The 15098-nt window shown below is 33.9% G+C and overlaps 1 protein-coding gene across 7 annotated transcripts in view; it reads left to right on the plus strand.

The window, feature by feature from the left end:
- PCDH15 (protocadherin related 15) overlaps window positions 1-15098 on the plus strand; it is a gene marked incomplete at both ends in the record, with an annotated part of 696762 nt that overhangs the window by 592592 nt on the left and 89072 nt on the right. For all 7 annotated transcript variants that reach the window (XM_082673500.1, XM_082673497.1, XM_082673498.1 and 4 more), the window contains one exon: window positions 191-331. In XM_082673500.1, coding sequence (XP_082529626.1) covers window positions 191-331 — 141 coding nt within the window. The remainder of the gene's footprint in view (window positions 1-190; window positions 332-15098) is intronic.

The following is a 15098-nucleotide window of genomic DNA, read 5'->3' on the forward strand; positions in this document are numbered from 1 at the left end:
AAAACTTGAATTTCAAAACATGCATTTAGGGAAACATTGATGTTGATAATTTCAGGAACTGGAACAGAGTTTCCAAAGCCAGCATTTTGTAACTCTTATATGTGTTTTAAAAATCACAGTGCTTTTTAAAGAGAATTATTTTCCCTTACAGTGTGAAGAGAGTAACCAAGGAATTGTGTTTTAATTCTAGATAAGTTTGGAATTAATAACATCACGGGTGTAATCTATGTGAATGGCCCTCTGGATTATGAGACAAGGACAAGCTATGTACTTCGAGTCCAAGCTGATTCCCTGGAAGTAGTCCTCGCCAACCTACGTGTTCCTTCAAAAAGTAAGTTGTATTACTTAAGGATTTTACAAGAATTTTATGGTGTTTTTATTTATTTTCTAATGAAATACATATGTCTAAATAAAATCCTCAGTGGAGAACGTAGAAAGATCATTAACACTCAAAGATGACTGCCCATTCATTTTAAGATCTGATATATGACAATGCAGAGAATGACTTCATACTTCTTAAATGTCAAGGTAATAACACAATGTTTTCAAATTTTGTGCAGTCTTACTGGAATGCCATCATTATTGGTGTATGTTGCATAGAAACCTTATTCTTAATTACACTGGGTAGTTATGGCTAACCCCTTGGAATGTATATTGTTAAGGGGCACATGATTACCATACATTTCCTGAATTGTGTGGCTTCTGGTACTTTGTATTTTCTTAGAGCAGAGGAAAATGCATCTTAAAAAGAGTGACTAACATTTATCATAATGTTAGCATTATACTTAATTCACACCCATTTCTAGGAAATGAGATTTATTATCCCCATTTTACAAAGACAAGAAAAGGTTAAGTGATTTTTCAAAAAAAATGTTACTGTCAGTAAATGAAAAGTGGGAGATTTAAGCTATCTTTTGACTCCAAAATCTTTCTTCAGCATTTTGGTATAGTGTAGTTTACCCATACAGCGAACCAAGTAAAAGCCAATTTGTGAAGGGGGCCAGCATAGATTGAGAGATGTTACTGGTAATGGGATAAACACTGTTCTTTTCCATCCATTGAGATAATACTCCTTTGCACATTAAGCAATCCATCTTTTTGTAACTTAACATTGTCATATATCAGCTGTTATAATGAATGGGAAATTTTTTAAAATCTAGAAAACCCAGGAAAACCTGATTTAATTTAACTACTAGCAGAATAGAGGCCCAGAGAAAGTATAAATAACAAAACAGGGTATGAAACATTTATATTTTACTCTGGGCCCATTTCTGGACATACTCTCACAGCACTCCATCAATCAGCATCTTTAAAACAGGAAAGAGGATAAAAGAAGAGACCCTGAGAGAGCAAGAGTACCCATATGAATGCCAGAGAGAGAGAGAGAGCACCCCAGCAGGATAAGAGAAGAGTGAGCAAGGTGGGAGTGAGAGGCAAAAGATGTGCTACAGAGTTTTCTGTATCAGTTCAGCAATTGATGATCATAAAAATAAATCACTTCTGTTCATGTATTTCAAATCTCACTTACAGATCTAAGGTAGAGGCCTGCACAGTTGTTTGTAAAAGCACAACCAAATCATTGGAAAAATCAGATTATATACAGTGTGTCTGTGGAATTACAGGAATTAAACTGTCTTCAGTGATTATGCATCACTTACATAATTGTTTAAAAATAGCAGACCAGGGGGCTTCCCTGGTGGCACAATGGTTGAGAGTCCGCCTGCCGATGCAGGGGACACGGGTTCGTTCCCCGGTCCGGGAGGATCCCACATGCCGCGGAGCGGCTGGGCGCGTGAGCCGTGGCCTCTGAGCCTGCGCGTCCAGAGCCTGTGCTCCGCAACGGGAGAGGCCACAACAGTGAGAGGCCCGCGTACTGCAAAAAAAAAAAAAAAATAGCAGACCAGTTATTTGAGTTTTTAAAATCTTTAAACTGCAAGCAATTACATTTTTATAAAATATAGAGGACACTTACAATTTACAATTCAATTGTAAATTAAATTGACTAAACCAGGAGTTGAAAGGTTAGAGTAGTTCTAAATTACATAATGTAAACTACCTTATTGCAAATAAAAGTAAATGTAAAAGTTAATTGAAAACCATTTGTCATCTTTCTTTGAAACAAACAGAAAGTTAGAATTAGAAAAAAAGATTTGCCAAATATTTAAGTTGTAGACCCTAGCATTTTTCAAGAAATAGCTCTGATTTCTAGGCATAAAGACATATTGATGTTTCATATGTGAGTATAGTAAACTAGTTCTCACTGTAATTTAAATGTAAATCTGAGGCTAATAAAAGTTTAGCTAATGCACCCATGTATACTTACATGTGCCCTAGTATGCATGCACAGTGAGACCAGTTAGCAAATTCATGAATTATCCTCTCAGAAATGTGTGAAGCCGAAAAGCTAAATGTTAGTTTGTTTAATGCCTAATGCTTTGACTATTTGTTATTATCGGGTTGGCCAAAAAGTGCGTTGGGGTTTTTATAAGATCGTACGGAAAAACCCGAACGAACTTTTTGGCCAACCCAATAACATTTCATGACTGACTTTTTTTTTTTTTTAACATTTTTATTGGAGTATAATTGCTTTACAATGGCGTGTTAGTTTCTGCTTTATAACAAAATGAATCAGCTCTACATATACATATATCCCCACATCTCCTCCCTCTTGCATCTCCCTCCCACCCTCCCTATCCCACCCCTCCAGGCGGTCACAAAGCACCGAGCTGATCTCCCTGTGCTATGCGGCTGCTTCCCACTAGCTATCTATTTTACATTTGGTAGTGTATATATGTCCATGCCACTCTCTCACTTGGTCCCAGCTTACCCTTCCCACTCCCCGTGTCCTCAAGTCCATTCTCTGTGTCTGTGTCATGACTAACCTTTGCTTCTTGAGTCTGAAGTACAAACCCATGTAGTATTTCCAATACAGTTTCACTTATTAATGACTGTTAATGGCCTATGATCAAACCCTACCCATTAGCTACGCAAATAATAAGACCATTATGTAAATTGAGGTTAATTGTTTAAAGTTTCATTCCTTCTTCAGAATTAGCTACCCTATGATCTTTAGCTCTATCACATATCATATGAATAAAGGTAATAAACAGAATAAATTTAATTCATTGAAGAAGATTTTATTATAATTTCTTTACCAAGAATTTATTAATGAAATAATTTTCAAAGTAAGTTTTACAACTATGCTGTAAGTAAATTTAATATTTAAAGCAAATTAATAATTAAAATAGAAAAAATTACAGCACATTTCCAAAATTTGATATTAACAGTGTTTAAGACATTTTAATCTTTTAGCGGGGAACATTTCAAACGTAAATAAAATTACAGACTATTATAATGAACCTCTATGTATCAACTACCCAACTTCGTTGAGTCCTGGGAAATCTTTCATTTAGTCTCACTCCATTATTTTGAAACAACACAGAGACATAATATTTCATCTGTAAGTATTTCAATATGTATCTCTTAAAGATAAAGACTCTTAAAACTTAATCAGAATACCATTATTACTCTCCCCAAACTAACAGAAATTCCTCAGTATCAACAGATATCCATTCGATACTTGTACTAAAAATTTATTCACATTGGAATCCAAATAAGTTCATATACTGCAGTTGGCTGACAGCTCTTTAAGTCTCTTTTAATCTATAGGCTTCACCATTGTCACTCCTTTTTATCCATCTTGTTATTTATTTGTTTGAGAAATCAGATCTCTGAAACCTGGATTTTGACAACTGTATCTTCAGTGGGTCACTTCATATTTTTCTCTGTCTTCTTTATTTCCTATAAATTGTCATTAGAGCCGGAGTCTTGATTAGATCCAGGTTGTTGTTGTTGTTGTTGTTTTTTAAGAAATAAATCATAGGTGATACTCACTACTTCTTTAAGGAGGTACACCAAGTCTCTTTGGCTCTCTCCTCCTGTGATAATAGCAGCCACTGTTAATCATTTCCCAACTATTAATTCTTCCTTTTATTTCTTCTATATGTATTAGCCAAAATATTTCTATAAAAACTCTCTCAATATCAAATATTTGATTACTCTGAGGTCCAACTCCTATAGGAAAAGCAGAAGAAAAGGTTTCTATTCTTTTGCTCACTGGTCTCTTTTTACTTTGTGGCTTTGACCATGATCTTTTTCTATCTTTCATGTTTCTCTTTCTACCTTCTGTCTTTTTAATCTTTCAGGGTAGTTTCAGGAATGCTTTTCTAATTCACAGCTGTAGAATACCTGTTTCAGTTATTTTCATAATGTGTTAAAAATTATTCTTCAGCTTTTAGAAATCTGCTTGCTTTCCTCTGCACTCCCATTTTACTTGGAGACGTTTTCTTTGCTTTTCCCCTATTGTGCCTGTCCTGCTCAATTTATATTCTGCTCTCACTGTTTTTTCCTTTCTCCTTAGTGTGGAGTTTTGTCCTGCTACTGCGTTCATATTAACTTAGTATCTTCTTCATTTAGTGTGTGCTGGTAATTTTGAGGTTCACCAGCTCTCAGGGCCACCAGAAACCCTTAGCCCTCTCTGAACTCCCTTAAAAGCAGTAGTTATCACACTTGCAGTTAGTACAGAGATCTGGTTTATGTCATTTGTTTTCCTCAGAAGTTCATACTCTGTGATCTGGAGGCTAGCTTGTTGCCTTATTTAGTCTTAGATATTATCTGTAGGTTTTTGGTTTGATGCTAGGATATTATCCTACTTAAAACTTGATAGTGGGGAGGAGACATAAAAGCAGGAGAATACCCACAAGAATAACTACATGGGTTAATAATAATTTAACCAATAAAGTTCTATGGATGTTGGTACAAGATAAAAAAATAAACTTCTGGGTCAGATGCAAGGACCCTATTACTCCCTACAAAAGTATTAGCAGGAGTATCAGCTTAGCAATCAGCATAGCAGTGCAGCTCCCTGAACTCCAAACCTCATAGGCAGTGTAGGGCCTTCAGACCTTCACATGAGTGGATTGCACCACAGGAGAGAACTTAGAGGGTCTGCCGCTTTTATAGCAAGTGATAGCAAGTCTTTGTCAAAAGGGAGGCATTCCTGCAAGACATTGTCTCGCTTTTTAGAATTGCCAATTGCATGGTATATTTTCTCCCAATATTTTGCTATCCAAATCTCTGTCTTTTAGTAATGAGGAGGATTCAGGAAGATTCAAATATTACATTGTCACCTTAGTCGTCTTCCTCAAATCCCTAAACACATTATCTTAATACAAGGATATTTGAAATATTTGTTGAATCAGGGGAATTTTTTTCACAGTCAATGAATTTAAGATAATAGGAACTATATAGCCCTCTCAGGTCCTTGCACTGTGCTGTTACCGAGTTTAGGATTAAATTTTCCCTCAAGTGCTTTAGATTTTTCACCCAGGGCTTCTAGATACATTTTTTCCCTCTCTTAACGACTAACTTTTATCTTTTAAGCTTCATTAATCTTCTTTGGAAGTAGTGGGTAATATAATAAATATATGATGAAATGAATGAATAAATGATGAATAAAATAATCCAAATTAACAGAAAACATTTGTTAAACAGCAAATTCAGCCAACCTTGGACAGTATAGTACTGTAGTATTTACTATTACAAAATATCTATTATGAAAAATAAGTGGACCCATGCAGTTACAATCCGTGTTGTTCAAAGGTCAACTGTAATTGAAAAGCACTTTCAAAATAAATTTGCAGCAGGAGAGAACACCAATGCTGAAAGTGCCCCATTGACAAAGTCTGTTTTAAACACAGGTCTGGCCCAAAAGTGTTCAACCGTTTCACAATAATGATTAAGTCGAAATTTTCCTGCCTACCTTACCAATCTTTCCTCCTCAATCTCTAATACCAGACGATGGCAACCTGAGTGTTAAACAAACAGCTGCTAGTAAATAGGTGAAGAGGTAATTAATAAAGAAGAAAGAAATCTCTTACAATCTCTTCTCCAAAGACAGGATACTTTCCAGGAGAACATCTTAGCTGGGAAGGAAGAAATTTGAAGTATTGATTAATATATTGAACTAGAGAATCTTTTTTAAAAAACAATATGATCATAGTACTTTCTATTAACTAAATCTGTTTATTTTTTTAAATTATGGAATATCTTGAGGTTTTATTCAACAGCAGGAAAAAGATTACCTCAAATCAGCAGGATGAAAGGGAGAGCAGAAAAGAAAAAACAGGCTTTTATAATTAAATTCCATATGCCCATATTAAGCTCACCATTTCAGTGTGGCTGGAGAGCAGAATGTAGTTGGAACATTTTTTTTTTTTTCAGTTTTATTGAGATAAAATTGACATATAGCACTGTAATAAATTCTCTATCTCCCCTGAACAACTCAGTCTCTCCTGGGTCTTCAGGATGAAAGTTATTGGCCCCAAAGAGATTTCAAGGAGCCTATGTCCTTGAGAAATTCCACAGAAACTTATATCAATATTTCTGCCACAAAGTCATCACCATTTTTTATCTTACATAAAACAAAAGCAATAATACATAATGTGCAATTTTATTAGAGCTCAGTTTGATATATGGAATTTCACAATTGAAGTGCAGTTTTTCTTTTACAGTAAAATTATCTTCAAGTGTGGAAGAAAAAACATAGCTTTGTATAAATATATCATTGTGTTTTGATGCAATAACTAGCCTTTCAATCAGGAATAAATGACAGGACAATTAAGATAAACCTTAAACTGGTATTAAAACAACTCAAATGATATTGATTTCACTTTATGGTTTTGCTTTAGGGTACAAGCTTGTAATACATCTCATTTCCCTGGCTTTTCTGGCTCCAAACAGAAGGTCTGTGACAAATAATGTTAATGACTCTTTACTCATGATTGACTGACTTACAAAAGCATTCCTGATATAACTTAGGTAACAACACTGCAGCATGTTACATGTTATTTTTTCAGTCCTAAAATCCCAGGTATATTCAAGGCCTTATATTTGTACTATAAATATATGACCACAGTTTTTTAGAACCTATATTCATACTTTATGACTTTAAAACTTGAGGACTACTGTATGAAAACTAATGCCATAAATCCTTTATGGTATTTTTGTCTCAAACACTCTAAGTATTTTATATAAATACACAGTTGACACAGCTACATTTTTAAAGAAAAAAAAATCTATCTGTCCAAGAAAACAATTTAATTTTGCAAAAAGCTTTGCTTGGAAATGTGATTTTAAAATGGTTATAGAATTTTATTAATACATTTCTGAAGCTAAGTGCATTGAGGCAAAGTTCTTCCATTGATCCCAAAAGTGGTTTGTTGAATTGATGACAAAGATGTGCAGTTAACCTTTCTAAATTACAGTGTAGATTATCATATGTATTTCTTCACATGTGTTATGCAGAAAAAATCATGTTTCATGAGGAAAACATTTTATATTGCTTTTACTGGCAATTAAAATTAAAATATTTAGTAGTCCAAGAGTGCATAAAATGGTTCTCCTTAACTTACATCTAAGATTAAGTGCCAGAACTTAAAAGACAGGAGGTATAATTTTCTTTATTCATGAGAACATCTGTTTAATTATTACAGTTAATTAATTATATATTTATTTTGCATTTTTAGTCTGAATTTCAGTTGGGATTGGTCTGAATTTAAAATGGGAGACTATTCACGCATTCACAAATATTTTTACCTTATATTCTATTTCTGGGAGCAGCAGTCATTTGATTAATAATGAAGTCCCAAAGCTATGCAATAGAAACTCCATGCCTTTTGTTTCAAAAATATCCACGATTTCAATAGCGGCAAACTAAGCCATATTAAATGCATATGAAACTGCTCATAGAAGTGGAATCTGTTAAGTCATATGTATTATAGAAATATCAATGTTTCCAGAAATGGAAAGCTTGAGCCACTATCTATACAACATAAACATAAAGTTCATTTTAATCATTAAAAATATGGGAAATAACAGAACATTATGAATCGACTGTGTTTCAATAAAAATTTAAAATATGGGAAAAATTATCAGGATTTGCTGCTAAATACATTGTCTTCATTTTGTTTATGAGCACAGTTATTGGCCCTCTACACTCTGTTGTTATATAATCAAGGTCAGGTCTTCTCTACAGGTTAAGATAGCACAAGTCTTTTTAATATTTTGCTAAAGATTTAGATAGCTGTTAGATTATTTTATTTATTTTTATCTCTTATAAAAAATGAAAACCTTCTTTTCTTTTGGTGACATGTTCTATTTTGCCAAGTTTAACAAGAAGCCAAACTTACTGGTTGATTATTTTGAGAAAAAAAAAAGCTTCCCGTTGATTAACTACACAAAAGTAAATTTCAGCATTATGTTTAAATAATAGAAAGAAATATGGGGGAGAGTGTCAACATAGGAAGATTTTATAAATAGGTTGAACCTTCAGTGGGGTTCTCAATCCTGTTTGGCCTTTCCTAGGTCAAGCTAAACCAGATACAGTGACCTCATTATTTGTTAATCTGGCAAAAGAGGAGAGTTAATGACCCTCCAGGGCCATCTGACCTTGTGTCTCTGAGAGACTGGCAGAAGAAAAGAGCAAAAGACTGAGTTTGAGGGAGGCCATTTATTTAGTGAGTGAGAGAAAGGAATAGCCATAAGAGGCCATGGAAAAAAGCAGTAAAATTTGTGTAACGATGATCGGTTAGTCAAACGAAAGAAGGCATTTCAAGAAAGGTAGAAAATGGCAAAAACTGCAAACGTCACAGATATTCAAGGAAATTTATGACTAATAAAAATATGTTGGATGACACTTACTTGGGATACACAGTGACTATAGCTAATGCCAAATAAATAGAAAAGACCTGCACGTGGATGAAAAGGAAACTATAGATCAAGGATTTCTTGGTTAAATCTACACAATAGACACAATTAAAAAATTTAGTGTATTCTTATTAATATTTATATTTTATGAGACATGCATTTCAGTTTAATTTACATACTATATAAATGTAAAAGCAGAAACAGAATTTTATGTTTCAGACATAAGAAACATAAATTTAGCCTGTCATTCTTTTTAACCATTATTCAAAACAAGTCTAGTAGTCAGTTCTTCTCCTGAAGGGAATTCATTTTTTTTATTCCCAGGAACTTTTATAAGTTCAATTAATCAGTCTTATTGCTGTTTTTCTCCCTCTTGGTATCTTGTACCTAATTAGTTCCCTATGTAATATCTTAAAAATAATTACAGACAAACAATTTAAGGGAAATCATTATTTTAAATGCTATCACTTTCAATTTTGAAAGTCTGTTCCTAGTTATTAATTTACGGTATATTCTGCCATCAAGATTTCCTGATAGAGATTGCTATGTTTATATTTTATTAAAATGCGCAAGACAGATACTCTATCCAGTCCAACAGCTCAATTTCATTTATGGAAGATTTCTACTAGATGATATTCTATAAATGTTAAGATATACATGAGATTAAAAGAGGTAAATGGCAATTCTGTAAAAAAATATTTATTAAGAAAAATATTGTAATTCAGAAGATTTACCAATGAAACATCTCAAGATTAAAATATAACCTTAATAGAACAGCAGAGAAAAAGGCAGATAACTAAAACTCTGATATAATAAATTGTTTAAGATTCCTGAATTTGGTATCAGGCAGGCCTGGGTTCCAGATGCATCTTTGATTTTTACTAACCTTTCTAAGCTTTAGAATCTTCAAGATTATGTCAAGATAAATATGTCTATTCCTCTTAGGGTGTTTGAGAATTTTAAGCAAAATGATGCCTGCAAAGCATTTACCTTATTAGAGCACTGTAGACATCCAATAAAAAAAGCTATAATAATTATTATTATTGTTTTGTTATTACTAGCTGTGATATGTTTGAGTGACACTTAAAAATATAGCAATCACATACTAAAAGTGCTTCATTTATTCCTGTAGATTATTGTATACAAAGGAGTCCACATGTTTCTAAGCTCTTTGTGTAAACAATGGTTGTAGGCTGTGACATTTTAGAAACACAGTCATGACATCTTTTGGAGTCTTTAGATTTGAGTACCATTATCTTGATTGACAGCCAGATAATGTAAGTACAAAAAGAGACATTTTCCCCAAAAAGAATGGTCAAAATAATGTAATCATCCATGACAACATAGGGGAAAATATGCTAAAATATAATACTTAAGTTTTGCAACACTAAACAGAAAATTTGCAGTTTATAATGTCTTGGTACCTTGGGATGGAAAATCCAAACTTTTTCTGTAGGTAGGGAGATATGGTCCCCATTCTCTGATGTGGACTAAGTTGGTCTTTCCACCTGTACTTGGAACAGTTATTTGGTTGGAAGCAACAGGAACCACCTCTGACTGATTTATACTAAAAAGAACTTCTCAGTAGAATACTCTGTGACTTGTACAATCAAAGCAAAAGCTTAATAAGATTTAAGAAAGGACAAGAAAAGAGATAAGCTTCAGCAATCTTAGTCAGAAACTCAAAACACTGCTTTTGGGGGCAGTATCTTCAAGACAGCTGGTATCATGGACTTTGAAGCTCAAAGATCTGAGGGGGAGAATCTAATTAGCCTGGGTTGAGACGTGTACACCTGGCCAAGTGTGGAGTGCAGAGCACTGTGATTGACAGTTCCACTAAGCACATGGAGTATGGAAGTACAGTAACCCAGGGGGAAAAATATGGAGTTCAATGTTCAAAATAAGGGAGGAAGTGATGTTGGGCAGACAAATCAAGGCAATTCTACTTAACTTTTCAAAAATCAATTTAGGGCCCAAATGTGGTTGAATGAAATGCTAAGCTGGGCACTGTGGGGACAGGTGTAGAGGAGTGGCATATTACTTGAAGTTTATAGTGCTAGATTTCATGTTCTGTCATAATGAAAATTTATTTTCAATTTTTACTATGATGCTTAAAAATTTAAGTATCTGATTACTTGAATTTTTGAAGATTCACAAATTTATGTTGCAGCAAAAAATTATTTTTTTCTTATCAGATGTTTTGGAGAAGATTAAATATAACACTTGAATTTAGTGTCATATTGCAAGAACTATGAATCTCTACTTGACACATTTTTATTAACTACTTTCTAAGGACTAAATTTAGCCTGTTCATTGCACTAAATTGCTGTAGTTAAATTGCTTCATCTTGTATCGCCTCTACAATTTCTGCAAACATCTAATTATTAAATATGCTGTGTACCAGATGACTAATGAACTAAGCAAAGATATACAGATAAAGAATAATTAGATTGTGTATTGCAAGGTCACTTTTCTCTTTAATCATTCATTTTTTGTTAAGTCTTCACAACTAAATTACATAATGCCTGGGGAAATACCTTCTTACAGATGAGCAAGCAAACAAGTAAGCAAATTCATTTGATTTTAGGGGGAAAAATATAGGCTTAACTAGCATCATCCAGGGCTTGTTTATGCTGAAAAAGTAGAGTCACATGGTGTCTTTCCAGACTTTTTAGATACAAGAGATGACACTATAGAAAATGCATAGAAAGGAACCAATGAAGTTTATTTCAATTTTTTTTTCATTTTTGTGTATATGATGCGTTAGGTTCCAAGCTTCTAATCATGGCTTGGTCTTTCTGGTGACCAGTGTCCATCCAGGAGCCTGCCAAGAGTCACCTCATGAGAACCAACAGACATTCCTATCACTCATCACTCAGGAAATTACAAGGGTCTTAGGAGCTGTGTGTCAGGAACCAAGGTCAAAGATTAAATGTTAGAACAAAAGATTCTCCTAGTACCTCTACTTACAGTTTTAGGAGCTCTGTGTCAAGAACCAGGCACAGATATATATATATATATATATATAAAATAAGAATATATACATAATACTATTATATATATAAAATAGTATTATATATATAATAGCATTTTTATATATATATATATATAGTGTACTTTTATATACACTTTTACATAGTTTGCTCACTATGCAAATGTTTTGAAAATAGCATGTATGCCAAAACACTTTTTTTTATGGACAACAACTCTAATGCTTTACATTTTTATGGTGATGATAGGCACATATCTGTTCATTATAACATTTAATCACCAAAATAATTCTATCGTTTTTCAACAGATTATAGATAAAGAAGCAGGCCTTTGTCCTTGTCCAAAATCAGTCCCAAAGTACTCAAGTATGTGGAAAAAATTTTTCTCATTTTGAATCCATGGTGTTTCTACTTTGCCTCAAGCTCTCATGAAGTAGGAATGTAGGATATCTTCAGCGAGGGATATATAGAAAGACTTCATTGAGCAGTTTTAATCTAAACAGGATTATCTACATAGTCTTTCAACCATTTTCCTGGTACAACTGAGAAGTTGGCTTGATTGCCCTGGCTCCATTCTATCACTCTATATTCTCAGCCTCCAGGGCACTTATTAAAATTTAGAAAACTTCAGAAATCCCCTAGTAAAATGTCAGTTTCTTGTGGTTTTAGTCATAGAAATATATCTAAAAACCTAATACCTAAATGTAAATTAAAATTTTATGCTAGTTGACACAAACTATCCTGCCCTACTCCCCACAAATCACAAACTTTAGAGAGGCTTAAGGATTATGTTGGATTTTTTAAATTACCCAAACTGAAGGAAGGCCTTAAAGTGAAATGGTTAAGAATATGTATTGTCAGAGTTTGGGTGAGAATCTTCTGCCTTTTCCTAGTTGTGTAATCTTAGACACGTCATTTAATCTCTCCAATCTCTGTTTTCTTCATCGATAAAATGTGGATAATCAATAACACTGTGTTTTTATGGGGATAAATTAAAATAATGCACAGAAAGCATTTAGCTCACTCAATTATTAAGTAATTGGTATTATCATTGTATTAGTCTGCTTGGGATGCCATAAGGAAATACCATAGACTACGTGGTTTAAGCAAAAGAAATTTTTTTCTCACAGTTCTAGAGGCTAGAAGTTCAAGATCAAGGTGTATCAGGGTTGGTTTCTGGTGATACCTCTCTTCCTGGATGGTAGATGACCGCCTTCTCACAGTATCCTCACAGAGGCAGTTGGGTAGAGATAGAGAAACAGAGACAGGGACAGAGACAGAGACAGACAGGGAGAGAAAGTATTGGCTTTCTGATGTCTCTTCTTAGAAGGACACTAGTCCTTTTGGATCAGGGCCCCACACTTATGACCTCATTTAACCTGAATTACTTCCATAATGGTCCTGTCTCAAATTAGGGGCTAGAGCCTCAACATATGACTGTGGGGGAGACACAATTCAGTCCATAACAACCATTAGTGACCAGAGTCAGTAATGTTGTTTGTACATAAAAGAAAAGTACAAAAACTCCAATGTTTGCAATATCACAGAATTTTGCTTTTCCTAAATTTGTCATCTGTGAGCACCCTAAAACTTTTCTGTCTTCTCTGCATTTTATGTTTTTTAACAAGAGCAGTAATACGCCTTTTGTAGGCAGAAAAAATAATCTTCCCTTCTCCAAGAGATGCCCATGTCCTAACCCTTGGAGTTTATTGAATATGTCACCTTTCATGGCCAAAGGACTTCCCATGTGTGACTAAATTAAGGATTTGAGATGCTGTAGTTATCTTGGGTTATCTAAGTGGCCCCAATGTAATTATGAAAGTCCTTATAAGTGAAATAAGATAGGGCAGTCAGTGCCAGAGTGATGCAGAAGGAGAAGGACTCAGTCAGCCATTGCTAGCTTTGAAGATGGAAGGGGACTATGAACCAAGGAATGCAGGCAGGCGAATTCTAGAAGCTAGAAAAGGCAACAAAACAGATACACCCCTAGAGCCTCCAGAAACGAATGTAGACCTGCACACATCTTCATTTTAGCCCAGTGATACCCCTCTGCCCTACAGAATTCTAAGATAACACATTTATATTGTTTAAGCCACTAATTTACAGAAGCAATAGGAAACTAATATGATGCTCATATTTTCTTTGCATTAAAGAGAAGAATCTTCTACCTGTACTGCTATTAAATACTTTAACATATTATTCAAAATACTATTTTTTTCTCTTCCTTCAGCAATGCTGTAGGCATTTATAAATGCTTCAAGTCATTACTCATTACTCAGACTGATAACCAGATATAGAAGGGGTGACTGCAATAGTCTGCCCTTTGAAATAGAATTATCTCTTTATTCAGAAACATTTTATTTGGTTTCTACTGTTTGCTTGCCTGTATTCTAGGAACCGGTGGGAACTGATTTCTGGTCTCTAATGGACAGTTATCTTGTTTTTATTACAAATCTTATTTTTATTATGAAGAGAGACTTGAGGATGAATTTTAGCCATGTCTGGATATAAAGTCTGGCTCTTCCTTATAATAGTGACTTAATTTCTTTGTCTTAATATCTTTATCTGAAAAGCAGAAATGACAATCTACTTCATGGATCATTTAAAAGGTTTTAAAGAGATACTGTAAACAAAAAAGCCAATACAAGGACTGTTACAGAGAAACTATTCAAAAAAGAGCAATGCATCTTCCTTTCCTTCTGTCAAAATATGGTAAACCAGAGTTTGCTTATTAATTTCTTCTTGATGGATTCTTTTCTACCTTTTTGGACAAAGCTCCTTTATAGTCTCAAGAAAGAAGAACGTAACGTTTCTCTCTGTTGTGTGTTTGTGTGTGGGAGGGGGTGTCTGTGTGTTTAGGGACAGGTATGACAATTCAAGACTGCCTATGGGACATTAGTCTTTAGAGTCAATGTACATTTTCAAGTGCTTAGTAAATTGCATTTTCAAGACACAATCTTTTTGTTTGTTGGCTTGGCTTTTTGTTTGTTTATTTATATAATTTACCAAATTTATCAATCATTGTTTCTGTTTAAATAAAACAACTTTGGGCTTAAATATATACTTTTGTTTATGACTGTGTATCAAAAATACAAAGTTCATTTATTGTTCCATTCAAACATAATTATTTTCTCTCAGCTATGATTCTGAATTTTAGGATAAAATGATTCTTTCTAGGCTTGTAATGTCCACAGAATATTTTTACATCAAATACTGTATAGTGTGTGTCTTCCTCAAAGACTGTTGACTTTTTAAAATAAGTTCTTCATAAATTTGTAGTCCTGTCATGTAAATAAAAGTATGGATAGTTAATATGGTACTTTTACTGTCTTCCAACAGTAT

This window comes from Grampus griseus (assembly GCF_964374135.1).
Source record: "Grampus griseus genome assembly, chromosome: 16".
Taxonomy (NCBI): Eukaryota; Metazoa; Chordata; class Mammalia; order Artiodactyla; family Delphinidae; genus Grampus; species Grampus griseus.